The sequence below is a fragment of the Amphiura filiformis genome, chromosome 13, assembly GCF_039555335.1.
Source record: "Amphiura filiformis chromosome 13, Afil_fr2py, whole genome shotgun sequence".
NCBI classification, from domain to species: domain Eukaryota; kingdom Metazoa; phylum Echinodermata; class Ophiuroidea; order Amphilepidida; family Amphiuridae; genus Amphiura; species Amphiura filiformis.
This window is the reverse complement of record NC_092640.1, coordinates 55,470,713-55,491,423: the sequence shown is the minus strand read 5'-3', so window position 1 is coordinate 55,491,423 and position 20,711 is coordinate 55,470,713. Positions and strand designations below refer to the sequence as shown.

The following is a 20,711-nucleotide window of genomic DNA, read 5'->3' as shown; positions in this document are numbered from 1 at the left end:
TAGCGCCATTTGAATTTCAAATGGGGCTACCTGAAAGGCTGACTATTTGAATTTACACCCTTTGTATGGGAGATTAAGGTCATGTCTCCCATCAGAGGTGTAACTGTATGATCCACATATGCACAAGAAATTTCACCCATCACTAATATTTTGAACAGAGAACACTTGGGTCTTGTGGTGTAGTGGATAGAGCACCGGACTCGTGATCACAAGGTTGTTGCATTCTGTCGCTGCATTCACTTCAATCAATTGATAGGTCCAAGAGTAAAAATCATTCTGATGGTCAGCCTGCATGACTGATTAACCTAGACGTAAAACGTTTCTCATCAAAAATGTAACTGGTCTAAGCAACTTAGTGTAGATGCAGCTTTGTCTGTTATACTGAGTTTCCCAAGGGAATTTACAGAAACAGAAACAGAAACACTGTGAATAAAACCGGGATCCCGAGTTTATTATAAACACTCTTTATATTTTACTGTAATAAAGCTCTTCAGGCTTAGTCTTTCACATGGTATTTTAGTACACCATTGAGCATTACAATCATGCAAAAAGCAGCAATTCAAGAAGAATTGAGGGCGTCCTGTGGACAGTGGCGGCGCCATGAGGGGGCAAATGCCCCCCCAGACAGAACTCTTGTTTCCCCAGTAAAAACCCAAAATTATGAAAATGTTCATATTTTGCCCAAAATTTGGTGATTTTGCCCCTCTCAAATTCCCTTTGCCCCCTCGATGCCCCCTGAAAAAAATTCCTGGCGCCCCTTCTGCCTGTGGAATAGATCATACATTATGGCAGAAGCAAGCATTAATTTGTCAAAATTACATGTGTATGTGTTATGCACTTGTTTTTAGAAACACTGGAGTGATGCATGCTGGGAAGCGATGTTGTGCGTCATACCTGTGCTAGGCAGGCATAGAGACGTCCCTGGATTTATGCGTGACACAGCCAGGTATATTATGTTGCTAACTGCGTGGCTGGCTGGTTGAATAGCTAGTGTGGCTGCTTGTTCATAACCACTTGTATGCAGGCTTGTGTATGTGCATATTTTGACCCCAATTTTTACAGATTTACAGATTCTGAGGGATTACTCCCCTCGGCCCCCCCCCCCCAAAAAAAAAAGTTGCAATTTTGTTGTCAAATTTGTGCAAGCAAAATTTTTATGAGAAAGTATGACTTTTGTGTATGTTTTTTTTTTGGGGGGGGGATCATGAAACTTCCTGACCTGCCCTACAGTATATCGCCAGCCTGATACGCTAATTGCTTAAGTCATTTTTTGTAATTTTGAGAACAAAGAACAAAATGTAGTTCAAGCATGCATCAGTTACCTTGGTTACTTAAATAGGAATCACCCTAATTATTTTGGATTATTTCCTTTCATTTGTATGATTGTATCATTATCATTTGTTCTTGTGCAAAGATTGGTGAATAAATATGTTTAAATGCATGCTTGAATCATATTTTGTACTTTGTTCCCAAAATTACAAAAAATGACTTGGGCAAAAAGCGTAGCAGGCTGACAGTATCTTTTGGGAGCTAGTGCTGTTTTTCCATATGGGTTATATTCCAGTTGAAATCCATACAGCCCCTATGGAAGACATACGCTTATTCTCCCACATAGGGGGTATAGATTCAAATGGAGTCCCCCATTCAGGTAACCCCATTTTAAATTTACACTACCTGCGTGGAAGATTAAGGTCATGTCTTCCATAGGGGATGTATGATTTCAACCGAAATAGCCCAAATGCTTCTCTGGGTGCTTTCTATTCTGGATGTATGCTTGCGTTGAATTCACAGGAGCATTTTACTCCTTTCAAGTTATCCAGCAACCCTCACTAGGATCCAAAACATTCTCATCTAATAGTGCACAGTTCTTTAATCCCAATGCATTTATACATTCATTGAATGACCTTTGAAAATTTGGGTACAAAAACTCATATTGTGCAACTTGAGGTCAGGGTCTTAGCTAGAAATTGAGAGTTGCCCATCATTTGAATAAAATTGCCTGTTAGCCCATTGGGGGTTCAAAAATGTGCTGATATGGCCTTCTCCTACAAATTTGGTCTACTTAAAAGGTCAATTAGCTTCTCAAAACATAAAATTTATAATATACCATCTGTCAAAGGCATTAATTTTGCCCGTCCCAGGAGCAAACTCCCGCCTGAAATGACGGCCAGGCGGGTGGCTAGCTAAGACCATGCTTGAGGTCAAATTTTGCACTATGATTGTTTAATTGAGGTTATTGGACTATGCCATTAGGATGAGGCCGTTGTGGTCCGTAGTGCCTTGATCTACCCTTTAGACATGGCCCAGTAAATTTGATAAGCGTATTGCCGATAACAAAAATGGCGTAACCTGAATGTGTGACTCCATACAAAATCTTCACCTCGTGTTGTAGCCAGGGGGAGAAATGCCCCCCAGTCAGAACTCTTGGCCCCCCTGTTGCCCCCAGTAAAAACCCAAAATTACGAAAATTTTCACTTTTTGCACAAAATTTGTTGATTTTGCCCCCCCCCCCCTGAAATTCATTTTGCCCCCTCAATGCCACCACTGGCTGTAGCCATGTGCATGGGAACAAGAACCAGGTCTATTATCAATAATACTTGGCTCTTAGCTCTAGCACTTGATTTTAGATTTTTTTCACAAATATCAAAAAATGCATTTGGAGCCAAAAATGTGATTTATGCTGCAAAGAATGCAATTGGATTTGTAGTGTGCCTACCACAATGATGGTTAAAAGTAAGGACATTCTAAAATTTTAATTGACCACCCCCACCCCTCCCCCTCCCGACAAGATTAGTGAATATCCCTTTAATAACTGATGCTAGAATTTTAATGTGCTCCCTTAGGGGGCTCTTGTGCACTGAGCCTGACCTGGGGAGGTACATGTAGCAAGTACACATTAATACGCACACTCCGGTCTCCTTTCATCTGGCATGCATGAATCGTACTCCACGTACGAAACGTGGCAGTAATGAGAGTGATGAGTAAAACTAGTGAGTTTAACGACACATTATGTCACTTTTATGAGCTAGGCCGATCAATGGGCATAATATGCTCAGCTGTTTAATGGGATGAATGGACATCAGCAAATTTTCAACATGGAGGGGGGGGGGGCTTACAAAACCAAATTGTTGATGACCTGTTCAGCAGAGTGTCCGAGAGGGGTTCCCATTTTGGAGTCAGAAATTTTGGCAAAAAATAGGTCAAAATAGCAGTTTTTTCTGGTATCTGATAACAGTTTTTATTTCTCCTGGAATTATTGGCAGGTTGAAGGATATTCAACTTTCAAGCTCCCACACCCAAATTATTGGGGGAGGGGCTGAGCCCCCGCTAAAAACCACCCTCCGGTTCCAAAGCTTATGTGATTAAGGGCTGGGGTATGAACGTTTGGACAGTATTTATTTTGGGACATTAGAGCACATCAGACATATCGAATTGCATTCTGAATACGAAGAATGTCATTCTGATATCAAATAATTTTGATTTTTTGAAATTCGCTATTTAATACAAATTTTATGGCAAATCATTAAAAATTGATATTATTGATATTTAACAGTACTTGAAGTAAACTTTATAAATCTGATGATTTATACTTAAAGTGTATGTAGGTGGGATGAAAAGCCGACGATCAATTGAAAATTTTGACCTTTTCAGTATTGAAGATATGGATTTTTTCCCAAAACACCAAAAAAATTAGGTCTTTTTGGGAAAAAATCCATATCTTCAATATGAAAGGTCAAAATTTTCAATTGACCGTCAGCTTTTCCTCCCTGCTACATACACTTTAAGAATATATCATTAGATTTATATAATTTACTTCGAGGACTGTTATATATCAAAATTTGAAAAATATCAAATTTTTATAATTTGTCATAAAATTTGTATTATATTGTGATTTTAAAAATGAAAATTATTTGATATCAGAAAGACATTCTTCGTATTCAGAATGCAATTCGATAGGTCTGAGGTGCTGTCATGTCCCATAAAAAATACTATCGAAACCCAATAAACGCTCATTTGGGATCCCTTAATATACCCTAGGTGCATTAATATCTGTGGTTTGAATCAAAATAATTTCCGCAGGATGGATTTCTAGGGAACAATAATTGTATCAAACATGATTCGAACCGGTGACTGTCATTCTGTAAGTGTAAAACATTTTAGCCTCAGCACACAGGTTGTAATGTAATGCCAACGTACCGCTAACATTGCTGCCGTATCAATTGTTTGCCATTCCGGTGGGTTTCGCATTGGACTATTGGGCGATCCCAATTGAAATCCATACACCCCTATGAAAGACATGACCATAATCTCTCACACAGGGGGTGTAGATTTCAAATGGAGTCACCCATTCAGGTAACAACATTTGAAATTCACGCTCCCTGTGTGGAAGATTAAGGTCATGTCTTATATAGGGGTGTGTGGAGTTTAATTGGAATATTTAGATCAGTATTCTGTCGGTCTAGCTTTTAGTCTTGGGCCCAAGCTTCACGTGGCTCACGGTTTGTAATGAACGACAGAAACCGGCTGTGAAGGAGACTAGTCACTCCAGACTGGAGTGGTGATCGTCAATTTCGGAAAAACAACACTCGACCATGGACTTTAATTGTCGGTTTGTCATTATATAAATCAAGTAAGTAACTTCCACTCTGAAAACTTAGAAACTTGTTTGATTCCACTGACTATTTGTGATCGAAATATACACAACACCAATGACAGAAATCATCAAGAAAAAATCGAACCAAGGACTTGTTTTCACTCAAATTTGAGTCGCATCATCAACCGGAAGTGACGTGGCACGGACCGACAGAATAGTTACAGTATGGGGATGGCCAGTGGCGGTGCCATGGAGGGGGGCATGGGGGGCAAATCCAGTTGGAACTCTTTCCCCTGTTCCCCCCGTAAAAACCCATAATTACAAAAAATTCACTTTTTGCGGTAATTTTGCACAAAATTTGTTGATTTTGCCCCCCCCCCCTGAGATTCCTGGTGCAGCCACTGGGGATGGCTCAGCTCGTAGCAAGCAGTGGCATTGATATCTTATTACCATAGGGGAGGAAAGGGGGGATTAATGATGACTCATTTTGACGTGGGGGTGGGGTGGGGTGGTGTGCAATCCATGAAGCAGAGTGAATGGAGCATCTTTTGCACCCAGATTAACTTTCCAGTAACAAATGTGTGTGAAAAGCATGAAAATTTGCCATTTTGAATCTAAAATGGTGAAGTTTTTAAGCTATGAGCAGGGACAGGCGATTTGCGCGGAAAAAAATAGCAAATTGCGCGGAATTGCGCGGAACTTTTTTTTCAGTGCAAATCATGTATACCTAAATTGCGCGGAATTGCGCGGAAAGAAAGTTCCGCGCAAATCGCCTGTCCCTGGCTATGAGAGACCCGTATTTAAAAACATGTTGATAGGGGAAACAGGATGTAGTTGCCTATCAGTTTTCTTCCTTGAAATCAGGATTTTCAACATGGTGGGTCATGACCCCAAATCACAAGGATCCAAAGTGATATCATTTGTATGTTATAGTTCCATAACATTCATTCAACGATCATAGCTGTACAAATGACCTAAAGTGACGGGGGGCACTGGCACTTCAATATGAAATTGATATAGGGGTATGGACGATAAGGGACATTAGGTGAGAGCAAAATATATAAAATATGCTAGGGTCTATGGTGAGAGACAGCATGCAATTTAAGATAACCAACCAATGAAGTAGAAAAGGTTCTTTTTTTGAGATCCAATTATTCTGATACTTACTAAATATTTCAATTCCTATCAGAAATCTTGATCACTCTGTTGTGGTGTTTTTAGATGTTTAATGAAACGGCAACACTGTTTGGTCTTGATGACATTTCCAAACTTCCTGGTTGTCATTTATTGTTGAGTTGTTCATAGATCTTGTCTAGTTTGTAAGCCCCCTCGCCTTTGTTCATGGTGTTATGCCCCTACTTCTTATCCAGATTGCCTCCTTAGCCAGCGTGTTGTTTTGTCTGCTTCTTGGTCAGTGATCTTTGCCTCCTCCAACCCAATCATGTGATTTTTTTGCTCAAACATCTAGAAACACCACAACAGAGTGATCAAGATTTGTGATAGGAATTGAAATATTTCTGAGTAAGTACCAGAATAACTGGATCTGAAAAAAAAGAACCTTTTCTACTTCATTGAACTATGAACGATCCTGAGGAATCTGTTTCAAGAGATAACCAACCAAGTTCAGTCACATGCCTAGTCCAACTATAAAGAAATTGGGTTACAGTCCAAAGAAAAGGATGACAGTCTCTGCTTTAAATGTTAAATGTTAAAGGAGGTTACATGTAGATCTGTTGAAATTAGTTATGGCATTGATTTTTGCAAAGTAAAAAGTTTTTCTAGGTAGTGTTTGTGCTAATCATCTGTCTGGACATCTTGGCTCATGTTAAGAAGCATCTTTGTGTTGTCATGGCAACCAGTCAATGTCTGCTGCCTATTTCAATTTGAAAGATATCATAGAGCAACAGCTACGCAACTTTTAATAGGCGGAAATAAATGGCTCGTTCATTCGTCTAATCTTCATAATTTCAATTTTCCTTTAAAAAAAAGAAAAAATTATGATTTGCTATTAAAAAGAGAGGTATTAGCCTCTTTATTCTACACAATGTATGTGACTTGATTCTCTAACGTTATAATTAAGTTTTGACGATGTACGTTCCTATCTCTGTATGTCTTCCTTGTGGCAGTAAAGTAAAAAGTGAAATCAAATTTTATGATTTCCTTTCTGAAAATATATTCTTTTCATTATTACGTTTAGAGATACATTGCAAAACAATATCTAAATTACTGCCTGGAAGAAGGCATATGGTTAAGATAAAGCTGACATGTGTTGCGGTCGATGTACTTGCCTTCACCACTGCAAACAGGGTCCAATTTCCAGCAGTACTTCTTGAGAACATGGTCCAAGATCTGCACTCATCCTCTTTAATCATCCTGGCAAGGGTTTGTCTGGTAGCTAGCCCCTTGCCATTCCCAGATAGTACAACAGTCTCTTGACTTGAATCTGTCTGATAAGGCCAAAAAAAATAATGGTTTGTCTCAAAGCTCACAAGTGGTTTGAAAATAAATGCGAAATACGATTTTTTTCCCCGACTTTTTCATGGTATTTGGAGAAAAAAATCTGATTTTCGCCAAATTTATCGGAAAAACTAAAACAAAATTTTTTTGAAATAAAAAAAAAAATCTGTATTTCTTTTTTTCCAAATGTCATGAATTTACAAATGTGTGCGCGAGCTTTGAGACAAACCTTTTTTTTTTGGCCTAAAAAGTCTTGGCAAGAAAAAAAATTGCATTTCTTGGGAAGATGAGCCAAATTTAAACCAAAAAAAAATAATATTACCCACAATTGTTATGCTTCCACTGGAGGCATTGTGTTTTGTATGCATATTTCTTTATGAAAGAAAACAATTGCCAGAATTTCCCTGGAGGGAACTTTTTATATTCCACAGTGTTTTCAGGCATATAAAAAAAGGTACTTTATTTCCTCAAATAGTCACCCGGTGGATGCATTTTCCAAAAGTGGGACGTTTATTAGAGGTCATTTTAAAAACCTCGTTTATCTCGTTAAAATCATTAGCTTGCTTAAAACTCGTGCTGAAATGACGAACTATGAACTTATTAATTCATTGGTTGAAGGGGACGTTTAAATGAAGGGGGCATCTATGTGAGGAAATACAGTATTTAAGTTAGGTATATTTAGGTCTTCAAAAGGTATACAATTTGTATAAAGAAATTGATGTTTTCAACATTGTTTACGATTTGTTTGTTTTCATTGTTTAGGTGTTGGTGCAGAAGTTTGGCTCGTTGTCCAGACTGCTTGATATGCCAGAACATGAGGTGCGCGTAACGGCTGTGGGCGCTAACTGCAACGAGAATGAAGTCAAGAGTTTGTTGAATGCATTCAAGAACCTGAAGAAGGCCTATCTAGGTGAGTATCAACTCTCAACTTTATTGAATACATAATATGATCAGTGGCATAGCTATGGGGAGCTGGCTCTGGGTGGGGGGATTGTTCCCCCTCACAGGAATAAATTAAATGGAGGAGTAAGAGGGGGAAAAACTATTTTGGGCACATTTTGGGCATCTTCTTGATATTATGCCATAAAAAGGCGTAGAAGGCTGGAAAACATTCAAATATTACCTCTGCATACATCACATGGTAAGACCACACCCGTGCACGGGGTGTATGGGGTGTAACTTCCAAATGGACAAAAGGTCCATTTAAAGGGGAAGATGTTAAAATGTATAAAAGAAGGTTCATTTTTAGGTGGGTCATATTTTTTAGTATCTCATTGTTTTTAATCAAAATACTGTAAAGCACAACAATTCTTGTATCTCAAATAGGCAGCCGTTAAGTTTGGAGGGGTCATGTGTCATGGGTCAAATTCTGAAGGTCAAATAGGGTGAAATTGTTATAAACCTTGATCTAAGCAAGTATGGATCTCATATATCTCCCATTCACCCCTTTTACAGCGGTGGTTGGTGGGGGATCTTGTGGTTTGCGAAATGCTTCATTTTAAAATTATTCAAAATTAATTTCTACTTCAGAATATTCACTTTCACTTTTATGAACACTCAGTCTTATTCTCTCACACTTCCTACATATTTTGTTTATAGCTCAGCATCAAGGCAAACGTGAGTCGCGTGATATACTGCGAGTCCCTGCGAATCCAACGACAGCGCCATCAAAGACGAAGAAGTGGAAGCAGACAACCAGGAAACGGCCTCAACAATTTCTAACAGTGCCTCAGAGAGCAGCAGTCCCAAGCAGAAACGGCCGTCAACGTCGTCGTCAATAAGCTCGGCCGACTCGGAACCGTACTCTTATATACCACCAATGACCCCACCAGCAAATGAGCCTCATCCGTCATATTTTTATACGATAACTCCACCCCCGACACCGACGTCAAAAAACCGCAAACCAAGAGGGACGCCACCGCCCAACAAGAGGGCGCTGGTCAATTTACAAATCCCGCCGGATGGGTCACAACTCAGGAGAAGTAGGTCGTCGGAAGCGGCCATCTTGCATAGGATAGATCTAGACGGTGGCTCCAGTTCTTTATCCAAGTAAGTAGCCATTCCAGGTGAAATTCACACACCCCCTGTGGAAGACTTGGCCTTAATCTTCCACACAGGGAGTGTGGACTTCAAATGGTATTACCTAATGGATGACTCCTGGGAGATACTGAAGGGATGCTGCAGCCAAACAAAATTGTTTCGCTTGCCCAAGATCGCATTAGTTGGAGAAAGCTTGTAGTCGCCTGCTCCGCTGTTGACGAATGAGGGTGCAAGGAGATCTACACAGGGAGTGTGAATTTCAAATAGAGTTACCTCAATGGATGATTCCATTTGAAATCTACACCCCCTGTGTGGGCCATTCAGGTTAAGTATTTTACAGGGGGTGTATGGGTTTCAACTGGAATAGCCCATTAATTGAGACCTGCTCTCACAAACCCTGGACAAAGTCACCAATTGAACAGTATCATCCCAAAACAGTGCACAAATTTTGAAATTGCAAATAAAATTACCCATAGCCCAAACTGGTTACATTGTTTACTAGTTCTTAATCATCTGAGGCACAGAACCAAATTTGGGCCATCTTTGGATCAACCGTCGATGCTGCATCGATGCTTGTAATTAATGAACTATCAACTAATTAATCATAATTACTGGTGAATTAGTATTGGTCAATATCATTACATACATATCTAATCACAATTTGATATTTCATAAATAACGATCGACCAAGCAGCGATGGTGGATTGAAAGATCAAACTAATTTGGTTTTATTGCCTCAAATTAACCAATCAAAAATTGAGCTTTTAGACCTCTTAGCAAGTTTCAGTTATTCCGCTTCGGCCCTTATGACTATTCAAACCATATGAGAACCACTGCGAGGACACAGTGTCTTTGTGGTTACGACCTTGGACTCATAATCTTAGAGCTTGCTTGACGTGCATGGGTTCGAGTCCCTGTCCCACCGCTGTGTTGCGCCCTTGGGCAAGGGGCGCTTTGCCTCGCTTGCCTCACACCCAACCCAGGTGCAATGGGAAGCTGTTAGGGGTAGTCACAGTCATTGTACTGATGAACCCTACACCATTTGTAGGCAGCAAACGTGGTTCCAATATATTCTAATGATGGCTGAATAAATGAAAAATCGCTTTGAGGCTCTTTGCGGCATAAAGCGCTATATAAATATCTACATTTTTTTAAATTTATATCTCTGATTACAAATTTCCAAAAGAACTGAAAGTGTGGGTTCCGAAAGAACTGAAAATGTGGGTCTTCTGAATTGCCGGAGAGCCTGAATATGGTACCCTTGACCGCCGCACATACACATACAACCTTTACATGTGAGTGCTCCTCCCCCTGTTTCTACTTATACCTTCCACAGAGATGACTTAATTAGACAAATCAAACTGTCAATGGACCCTGTGGCAAAGCATATGCTGCCAATTTTACACTTTAATTGCAGTGGTGCCTTCCATAAGGAGCTGCAGAATTTATGCAGTATAGCTCCTTGGGTGACTCCACACCGCGGGGGAAAGATCAACATCAATGCAGACTACTGAGATGTGGATCTATGTGAGCTACTCTTGTGCACGTAGACAACAATGCCCATGCTAAAGGTGTTATCGATTGTTGTATGTGTCGTATTAGCGTCAACATGACCCTAAATTTGACATGTCAAAATAAACAGTCCTTTTTCTACACTTTACGACAGATACCAAAAAGGCAAAAAAAAAGTAATTTGCATGCTATTTTGTCCGAATAAGCTTACCGTCCAATCATGTTTACATCGAAGAGTCGAAAATTACCTCCTGAAGTTGACCCGAACCCGGAAGTAGAACAAGCCAGGAAGTATATTTGCACCAGAAGTCGGCGATCGTAACTCATATCGGCATGATTTTACGCTTATCTATCGACTTTTTTCAGCATTTTAAAAATCTCGACGTGTGTCGATTGTCGGGTTTTTTCCAGACGAAGTGTTGAATTAGAAATTGCGTGTCAATGACATCTCTAGCCCATGCACATAACACACTCAATACGCGATCATTTCCCAGTCGCGGATCACAGTGGCTGTGTAGTCAGTTGCTACACTTGATGCCGATCAAAGTAGTGCACATTGATACACATTGATGCAGATCTGGCCATGTGTGTGGAGTGCCTCATTGTTAGTTTTGTACCTCATTATGAATGCTACAAACATGATGTCCATGTCCCTGTCTCCCTCAGGTTAATCACTAGTGTCTCATGCTCATGTTCCAGGCACAGTTCTTAAACCTCATTATGTTTGTACAGTCATTGAATGACCTTTGAATATGTTGGGTACTAAACTCATACCTGCAACTTGAGGTCAATTTTGAGCTATGATTATTGAATGTGGGATATTGGACTTTGTCATTGGAAATGAGAATATGGATCCTGCATTGGGATATTCCAGTTGAAATCCATACACCCCCTATGGAAGACATGACCTTAATCTCCTACACAGGGAGTGTGAATTTCAAGTGGGACACCCATTCAATGTCGTCTGCTCCAAAAAGGGTTATTCCAGTTGAAATCCACACACCCCCTATGGAAGACTTCAAATGGAGTCATCCATTCAGGTAACCCCATTTGAAATTCACACTCCCTGTGTGGGAGATTAAGGTCCTGTATTTCATAGGGGGTGTATGGATTTCAACTGGAATGGCCCATTATTACATTATTTCATTAAGCAGATAATTATAACTGTAAGGTATCTTTGTTGGCCATCACAGAGTTGAACAGCAGGTCATGGTAAAGTCATGGAATGGTTATGCTATTTTTAATTTCTGGGTTTCATGAAATTCAAGGAATTTGTCTTAAAGCCATTGAAAATTATTGTTACGCCCAAATTGACTTTAATTTGACATCTATATGAACGCATGACATGAAATATTTACTAAATGTTCAAAATTAATAATTTACCAAATTTGGTATAGTACTGCAAAAGTACAATTTTTCCTGTTTTATATTTGTTGGGTAATTTGTTTTCTTTTATAAAATGGCCAACGAACCCATGTGGATATGACTTTGGGTGAATACACCATGGCATGACATGGGATGCATGCGTGCACATGCACACTAGTTTTGCTTGTAAGATTTTGTAAGATTTTTTGTGATTAGGGCCCGGGATTAGGGTTAAGGTATCATTTATGATCCACAACATGCTCATCTATCAGGACATCGTTCCTTAACCTTAATACATTTTGTACATTCATCGAATGACCTTTTGAAATTTTGGGTACAAAAACGGATAATCTGCAACTTGAGGTCAAATTTTGCACTATGATTGTTTAATTGAGGTTATTGAACTATGCCATTGGGATGAGGCCATTGTGGTCCATAGTGTAATGCTTGTGATTTCATTTCAGACTTAAAGGTAGCAAAATTCAAGCAGCACTAAGAAGCGTGCCAGGCAGTGGTAGGCGAAGCCATACTTGGTTATGCCAGGCGGTACTCAGAGGATAACTCGGACACTGGACACAGTAGTGGTCATTCCTCACCGCAGAAGACATCACCTGGGAGAAGAATTGCATCGGTGTCGTCTGTTCTTGACGCGGTTTCGTCCTCCAATAGAGCAAGTGAGTAGTAATCCAGGGTACCCTGGCCACTATGGGAGATCGGTGAAAATGAAAATCCATTTTTATTTTTTTTTAAAAATAAATTTGAATGAATGTTCACATAATGGTGAGGAAAGGACAGCTCTATGATATAAAAAACAATACTCTCAAACATACCATGGTCTTCGAAACCTATTAGACTAGAATCCTACTCGACTCGACTCGACTCGACTCGGGGAAAATATTCTTGCGCAACTTTGGTTGTGCACCATAGCATGACTGCCTATTGGAGTCCGTCTATCGCACTGTTGTGGCAAGATCTCGACCCTAAAGTTCTAAAAATAACAAATGCCGTCACAACTGTGCAGTCTCAATGGAATTCCAACGTCCAACACTTTTTTACTAAGTTTCTCAATCGTCAACCCAGAAAGTTGATGAATGAGGGCAGGAGTCTAGGAACCAGGCTATTACTGCCATTGTAAGCACATTATTTTGCAACTCTATTTATGTAATTCATGCTTGGATCATACATTCCCCATTTGGGGTGAAAATTCTTTTGAAAGTCTTCTTCAAGTGCAATAATTAATTGATTTGTTTCTTCACAGATACCCTTGCTGTACCACCAAGATCACCACATATGACACGGAATAACATGGTCCATAAAATCAAACATAGGTGAGTACCATGGAACTTATAAAAGGAGGACGCGATGTACCACCATGTTTGTTTGCCAACCATGGAGGAAGAAGTGTTATATACCATTAATGTTATGTTGGATGTCTTGCCTGAAATAGTTGAGTGTATGGTGAACCCAATATTTCTCTTTGTAGGTCATGCATCATGAATGGGGCGGGGGGAAAGGGGACACCCTGTCAGTCCGAACCCCCATTAGTTTGAAAACCCTGATCCTTACCCTAAACCTTACAGGTTTTCGGACTGACGGGGTTCAGTATTGACAGTGCCGGACTGACGGGGAGACCCTGGGGCAAAACGTGTTACATGCTCAGAATTTGACAAATAAACATGGTTTTACACAAAAATGATTGTAATTAATTCATCTCAGGTTTGTCGGAAACCTATACTTATATCATCATAAAACTAAAAAAAGTATAAGAAAGACAATGTCTGTACAGGGTGCCGCAAATAAGACCATAACCACGGTTTCTGACTGATTTAGAACTATTAACATGACTGTATTTCAGAATTGAATTGGTCTTATATAACCTTGTATTTTCTGCAGGTTTATCAAGAAGAAACTAGTCAAACTACCTCTTCAAACGTGTAACTATTGTCATGAAAAAGTGATGCTGAATGGCTTCAAGTGCAAGGACTGCAAGTAAGTATAAGAACTAATTTGATTGGTTATTCAGATGATTTTATCATGTATGTAACCAATCAGAGGCACTGTAAGAAACTAGTTAAACTACCTCTTTAAAATATGTAACTATTGTCATGAAAAAAGTGATGCTGAACGTTTTCAAGTGCAAGGATTGCAAGTAAGTATAAGAACTAATTTGATTGGTTACTCAGATGATTTTATCATGTATGTAACCAATCAGAGGCACTCTAAGAAACTAGTTAAACTACCTCTTCAAACGTGTAACTTTTGTCATGAAAAAGTGATGCTGAATGGCTTCCAAGGATAGCAAGTAAGTACCACACTGAGAACTAATTTGATTGGTTACTCAGATGATTATATCATATAAGTAACCAATCGGGGGCATTTTAAGAACTAGTTAAACTACCTCTTCAAACGTGTAACTATTGTCATGAAAAAGTGAAGCTGAATGGCTTCAAGTGCAAGGATTGCAAGTAAGTATAAGAACTAATTTGATTGGTTACTCAGATGATTTTATCATGTAATTAACCAATCAGGGGCACTGTAAGAAACTAGTTACTCAGATGATGTTATCATGTAATTAACCAATCTGGGGCACTGTAAGAAACTAGTTAAACTACCTCTTCAAACGACTATTGTCATGAAAAAAGTGATGCTGAGCGGCTTCAAGACCAATCAGGGCATTTTAAGAACTAGTCGAACTACATCTTAAAATGTGTTATGAAAAAGTGATGCTGAATGGCTTTAAAGGATGCCTCCGGCAATCACAACATTATGCATTATATGATAGAACATTAATTGAAACAAACTCATATTGTCCATAAAAACAAATTAATACAGCCGTCTCTCAACATGCGATTTTCAAAATTCCTGGGCACGGAAATTGTCCAGTGCAAAGTTTGACCATAAATAGTTTAAAGCCTAGTCATAATTGGCAATTGAAATGAGCAGTTCAAGTTATCAACCAATCAGAAATGCTGTCAGGTGACCAGTAACTGTTTAATAATTGCAGTTACCAATATTTTACCCTTCATTGTTGTAATCATTGTAGATATGTTTGCCATGCCAAGTGTGTACCGTTTGCTGAGAAGCTGCCATCATGTGGACTACCACGCCAGTATGAGGACATCTTCAAAGATGCCTATGAATATGAAAGATCTGGAGGTAAGTCAGTAGTACTATTGTTCTGTTTAAAGCTGTAGCAATGGTGCATTCTTTTCTCATACATAAAAGTGAAGTATGTACATATAGAGGCCATCAGCCTTTTCCACGGATCCGCCATCTTGTGGGTACTGCTGTTCTGCATGTCATGCATTAGACATTACGCCCCCGATTATGCGGAAGTCTCAGCGCGTGGCGCACATCTTCAGTCAAGCGTCAACGCGGTGATCTTAGCAACAAGATGGCGGGTATCGCTCAGTCAACTTGGGGCGTTGCGCTCTGACGTATGAGAACAGGATACGATTTTTAGCCAATGAGCACTGAGCAGCAAAATTGGCTCTCACTATCATGCCCCTCCGGCTCAGCGATGTGTACTGTTTGGTGACTACCACTTGCAGCAAAAAAGCAAAGCGGCATGATAAGGTGTCACACCGCTAGGCAGCATGCAGTATAAAACCAGCTTTGGGCTATTCCATTTAAAATCCAAACTCCTCCTGTGGAAGGTTTTTGGGAATATCTTACACAGGGGAAGTGTGAATTTCAAATGGAATGAACAAATTAGGCACCTTCTTGATTAGCGCATGATGAGATACGTAGGGAAAAGGTCTGTAGTCAGGCCTCTTTTTTTTGCCTTTTGCACAGATCCGTCGTCTGCTACCAAAACGAGGTTCGTTGTGCAAATGCATGCGCAAAATTGCAGGTTGTGGTGTTCTTTTCTTGGACACGTTGACGCAAACTCTCCACAATGCTTTTACAAAGGGTATGTGGTAATAAAACAGAACCTCATTTTGAGATGACAGTGCAGAGGGTCTGTTTTTATGCCTCCCCCTCCACCGCGAGGCATACTGTTTTTGGACTGTCCGTCCTTCCGTCCTTCCGTGCTTCCTTCCGTCTGGATGCTCTATCTCGGGCATGGATGGGGCGGATTGACTTCAGATTTTCAGGATAGGTGGGTCATGGTCAAAACTATGGATACTTTTTTTTGGGTGAGGTTCAAGGTCATATACTGAGGTCAAAGGTCATTTGAGGTCAAACAAGGCAAACTTGTAAATTGAGTCTCATATGAACAGTTCAAATCCTATTGCAACCAAACTTGAGTCATAGCTGCACTTTATGAACCCTCATATATTGGTGGTGATATAAGGTCATATACTGAGGTCAAAGGTCATTTGAGGTCAACTTGTAAAATACCATTATTTTGAGACTTTTGGTTAAAATGTGGTCTCATATGAACAGTTTAAATCCTAATGCATCCAATCTTGGGTCATAGCTACACTATGGAAACCCTCATTATTTATTTATCGGGGGCCTTTTTTATACTTTGTTGCATGTAGTCCTACAGGGGGGCCCATTTTCCTTATTTACCTCTTTTGTCAGAGACTAGGGGTTGCATATTCCTCAAACTTGGTGGGTGGGTGCATCTTGACCCCATGCAGAACAAGTTTGTATTGGTTAGTGGGTCAAGGTCACATTAGGTCATCCAGGGGTCATCTGAGGTCAAATTAGTAAAAACTGTCGTATGGGCATGAAACTTGGTAGGTACATTCAACATTTAGAACCAAATTTTTGGAAGGTAATTTTGGGGTCATCTGGGGTCACCAGGGGTCATCTGAGGTCAAATTAGTAATAACTGTGGTATGGGCATGAAACTTGGTGGGCACGATCAACATTTAGAGACAAATTTTTTGAAGGTCATTTTGGGGTCATCTGGGGTCAACTGAGGTCAAATTAGTAATAACTGTGGTATGGGCATTACACTTGGTGGGTACAGTCAACATTTAGAGCCAAATTTTTGGAAGGTAATTTTGGGGTCATCTGGGGTCATCCAGAGGTCATCTGAGGTCAAATTAGTAAAACTGTTGTATGTGCATGAAATTTGGTGGGTACAGTCAACATTTAAAGCCAAATTTTTGGACGGTCATTTCAGGGTCATCAGAGGTCATCCACGGATCATCTGAGGTCAAATTAGTACAAACTGTCGTATGGGCAGGAAACTTGGTGGGAACAGTCAATATATAGAGCCATATTTTTGGAAGGTCTTTTTGGGGTCATCTGAGGTCAAATTAGTAAAAAGAGTGCCACATTGCTCCCTTTGGTGGAGGCATCACGGTCGACGCAATGCGCCTAAAAACATGACATCCGAGAACGCATGTCCATCTAGTTTCTAATTTTAGTTACAGTTTTGTCACCATGGTAGCGTTAGAGGAATGCTTGAACATATAAGAATAGCCACACTTGCCTTGGGCTATTCCAGTTGAAATCCATACGCCCCCCTATGGAAGACATGATCTTAATAACCTCTTACACAGGAGGTGTAGATTTCAAATGGAGTCATCCATTCATGTAACCCCATTTGAAATCCACACTCTCTGTGTGGAATAATGAAGGTAGATAGGGGGTGTATGGATTTCAAGTAGAATTTTCTGAATGCTTGGATTAATGCATTCCATTTCTAGAATACAAACAAAGTTTTTTATTGGCCCATGTTGATGTGCAGCTCAGTCTCTCACACAGACTAGGATATGTGTACGCAGAAGTTATTATTATGAGTAGTTCCCATATCAGGTCCACTGTTACATAATTTATTTGTAACCGAGCATTTTATTTGTGCTAAGGCAAACAAATAATTTCAGTCTCATGCATCATGTATATTCATGAGGTTATGAGTTTGAGGTTGTGGTCAAAATTAATTTGACACTTTTGACCATAACTAAAGAAGCACATGACCCACTGAAAATACTGATGCAATTTTTGCACCGTAAATTTTCTTGGGCGTATTCACATAATATGAGGAAAAACTTTGTTGTTTAAAAAGTCCGCTTAGTAAGGTGCTACTTTTGTGGCTCTGAGTAGATACGCAGTATGCATGGTATGTAAATTATTGACAAAATAAAGAGTTTGAGTAATTGTTTTTCTTTTAACCCCATGATAACTACCTGCCGATTGGCCAAAAATAAGTTTTCATTATCAATTGGACCAATCAGCAACATTCTCAATAATTTCACCATGCAAAAAATTTGGGGTGAATTATTTGCAAAGATCCATTCTGATTGGTGATTAAAGTCAAGATATCATGTAATTGACCAATCAGAGGCAATGTTAGATCGGCAGGTAGTGCTCAGGGGTTAAATGGCTGTTAATGTCATGGCGGTTTGTAATCCTGTAATTATAAGATTCAACCTCATTGGTCCCCTGTGGTATTCATTAGATGCTTTTTTTTTTTTTTTTGGGCTGGATGTAAGCTATGATAATACTGTTAAGATTTCCATAATGGCACATATGGGCTCTGTTGACATGACTGGAATTTTAGGCACAAAATAAAAGTACCCTCCCATAAAAAATCCCACCAGCAAATAAGGGCATGGACCCTTATACTTGTTGGGATTTTTAGAGGCGGGGGTCTCAATTTATATGTGAAATTTACCGAAAGGCAAAACATCCTGTTGGTACAGTATAAGGCAAAAAAAAAGCTCAAAGCTCACGAGTTGTTTTATTCCCGACTTTTTTCATGGTATTTGGAGAAAAAAATCTCATTTTCGCCGAATTTTTCTGCAAAAATTAAAAAAAAATTTAAAATAAAAAAAAATTTTGCATTTCTTTTTTTCCAAATCTCACTGAGTTTACAAATGCGTGTGCAAGCTTTGAGACAAACTTTTTTTTGCCTAATGTGCATATCATTGCCAATAAGTAAACATCTCAAAAAAGTAACTGACCCCTTAAATAATGACCATTATTCAAAAAGCGGGTGATTGTATTACAAATCTGTAAAATGCGTTGGAAGCAGAATTTATTTCAAGCGCATTTTGACACCTCATTTGATACGATAGCTTAGAAAACAATAAAACACCGTCAATTTAATGCAGTGAGGTCCAGATTTGAAAGTTGCACTTACATACACATTTTTACAATACAAAAACACTCAGATATCGTTACACAGATTTCCTTCCATTACATTGAATACAAAATCAATACAAGTTACTGCAACTTTCAAATCTTGGGTTACGTTGTTTTAAATATGCGCTGTGACGCTAATATTTAGTCAATTGCTGCAAATGAGGTGTCAAAATATGCAGAAATAAATTCTGCTTCCAACACATTTTACAGATTTGTAATACAACCAACCGTTTTTGAATAATGGTCATTATTTAAGGGGTTAGTTTTTTTTGAGATGTTTATTTCACATCTTGCATCCTAAGAAATTGCTCCTTCCTTCTTTCCTACCCTACTCTTTCTATAACTATTTCATCCCTTTCCCTCTCTATTTCTGCACTCCTTCCTTTTCTTCTTTCTCTTTTGCATTCTTCACTCTCACCTCTTTCTCTCCTTTTCACTGTCCCATTTCTCCCTTTTTTACTCCTCTCTTCCTTTCCATTATTCTCTCCTCCTTCTCCACATCCCATCCCTTTCCACCCGCCCTCTTTCCCTACCCCTTCCCTCTCCTCCCTCCCCACCCTCCTTCCTTCTCTACCTTCCACCTCCCTCTCCTCCCTCTTCCAACTCTTTCCATATGCTCCACTCTCCGATCTTCCTACGAACCGAGGTTCTCCATGCAAACGCATGTGCAAAAGTGCATTATTGTTAAGCACACTTTATTGTTAATTCCACAAGACGTCAATGTTTGTGCATGGTGTGCACATGCGTATGAATGGCGTATAAACAAACGACACAGACTTTGCGATTAGAACCTCGATTTGAGATGACCGTGCAAAGAGTTAATAACAAATTGTACCATTGTGTAGCTAATTGGGCTATTCCATATGTTCACCACACCCCCTTGTACAAGATTTCAGAATTCTACCAAAGGCTATAACTTTCTAGAGCCAACAAATTCATCTAAAAAAAAACTCAATGGAAAAGGGTGGCAGATTTTATCATAATGACCAAATTCCACCTGAATTTACAATATAATTCAACTATAGTGGGAATTTCAATTGAAAGAACAGAGCTTTCAACAGCTGTACTAGAATCCAACCACGATGGTATATTGTGTATTTCAAAGTACAACGCATAACGCACAACCTTGATGCAATATTAACCAATCACAAATGTGTTGGTATGGTTGGATTCGCTTCGCGTTACTCACGCATAGTCACACACGCTGGCGACATCACGCAGTGAACACGAAAAATTTCAGGCTGCGTTCATTCAATTAAAATTTCCAGCATAGAATTGGGGTAACAGAGTGACCATCCAAAATTGAAAGGGAGGTGAAGTTCAAATAGGGTTGCCAAATTCGCGATTTGATAGCCCAATTTGGTGACTTTTGAAGATTTTCCCTCAAGCATTTCATTTAACATTTCCTGTCTGCAGAGATGCCAATCTTCCGATTTTAATCGAATTCGATTTTTTGTATTTTTCCAAAAAAATCTGATCTTCTAAAAAAGGATAAAGTTGTACATTTTGATTACTTTTTGCTTCTATTGAACAGTCAGGAACACATTGAATTAGTATACATTGCTAGCTGTTCAGTAGAAGTAAAAGTAATTAAAATGTACAACTTTCACTTAGTAAACATAAATTGGCAATTTTTTTTAAGTAGCAGTATTTCTATGGTTTCCAACATTAAATAACAAGTAATTTAGGGCATATA

The 20,711-nt window shown here is 39.3% G+C and overlaps 1 protein-coding gene across 1 annotated transcript in view; it reads left to right on the top strand.

Annotated features, from left to right (window-relative positions):
- The window catches only part of LOC140167772 (kinase suppressor of Ras 2-like), a gene marked incomplete in the record, with an annotated part of 102,907 nt that overhangs the window by 62,304 nt on the left and 19,892 nt on the right, over positions 1-20,711 (top strand). Inside the window, 8 exon segments of the mRNA XM_072191064.1 lie at positions 7,814-7,961; positions 8,651-8,689; positions 8,692-9,100; positions 12,433-12,510; positions 12,512-12,642; positions 13,227-13,296; positions 13,862-13,957; positions 15,012-15,124. Coding sequence (XP_072047165.1) covers positions 7,814-7,961; positions 8,651-8,689; positions 8,692-9,100; positions 12,433-12,510; positions 12,512-12,642; positions 13,227-13,296; positions 13,862-13,957; positions 15,012-15,124 — 1,084 coding nt within the window.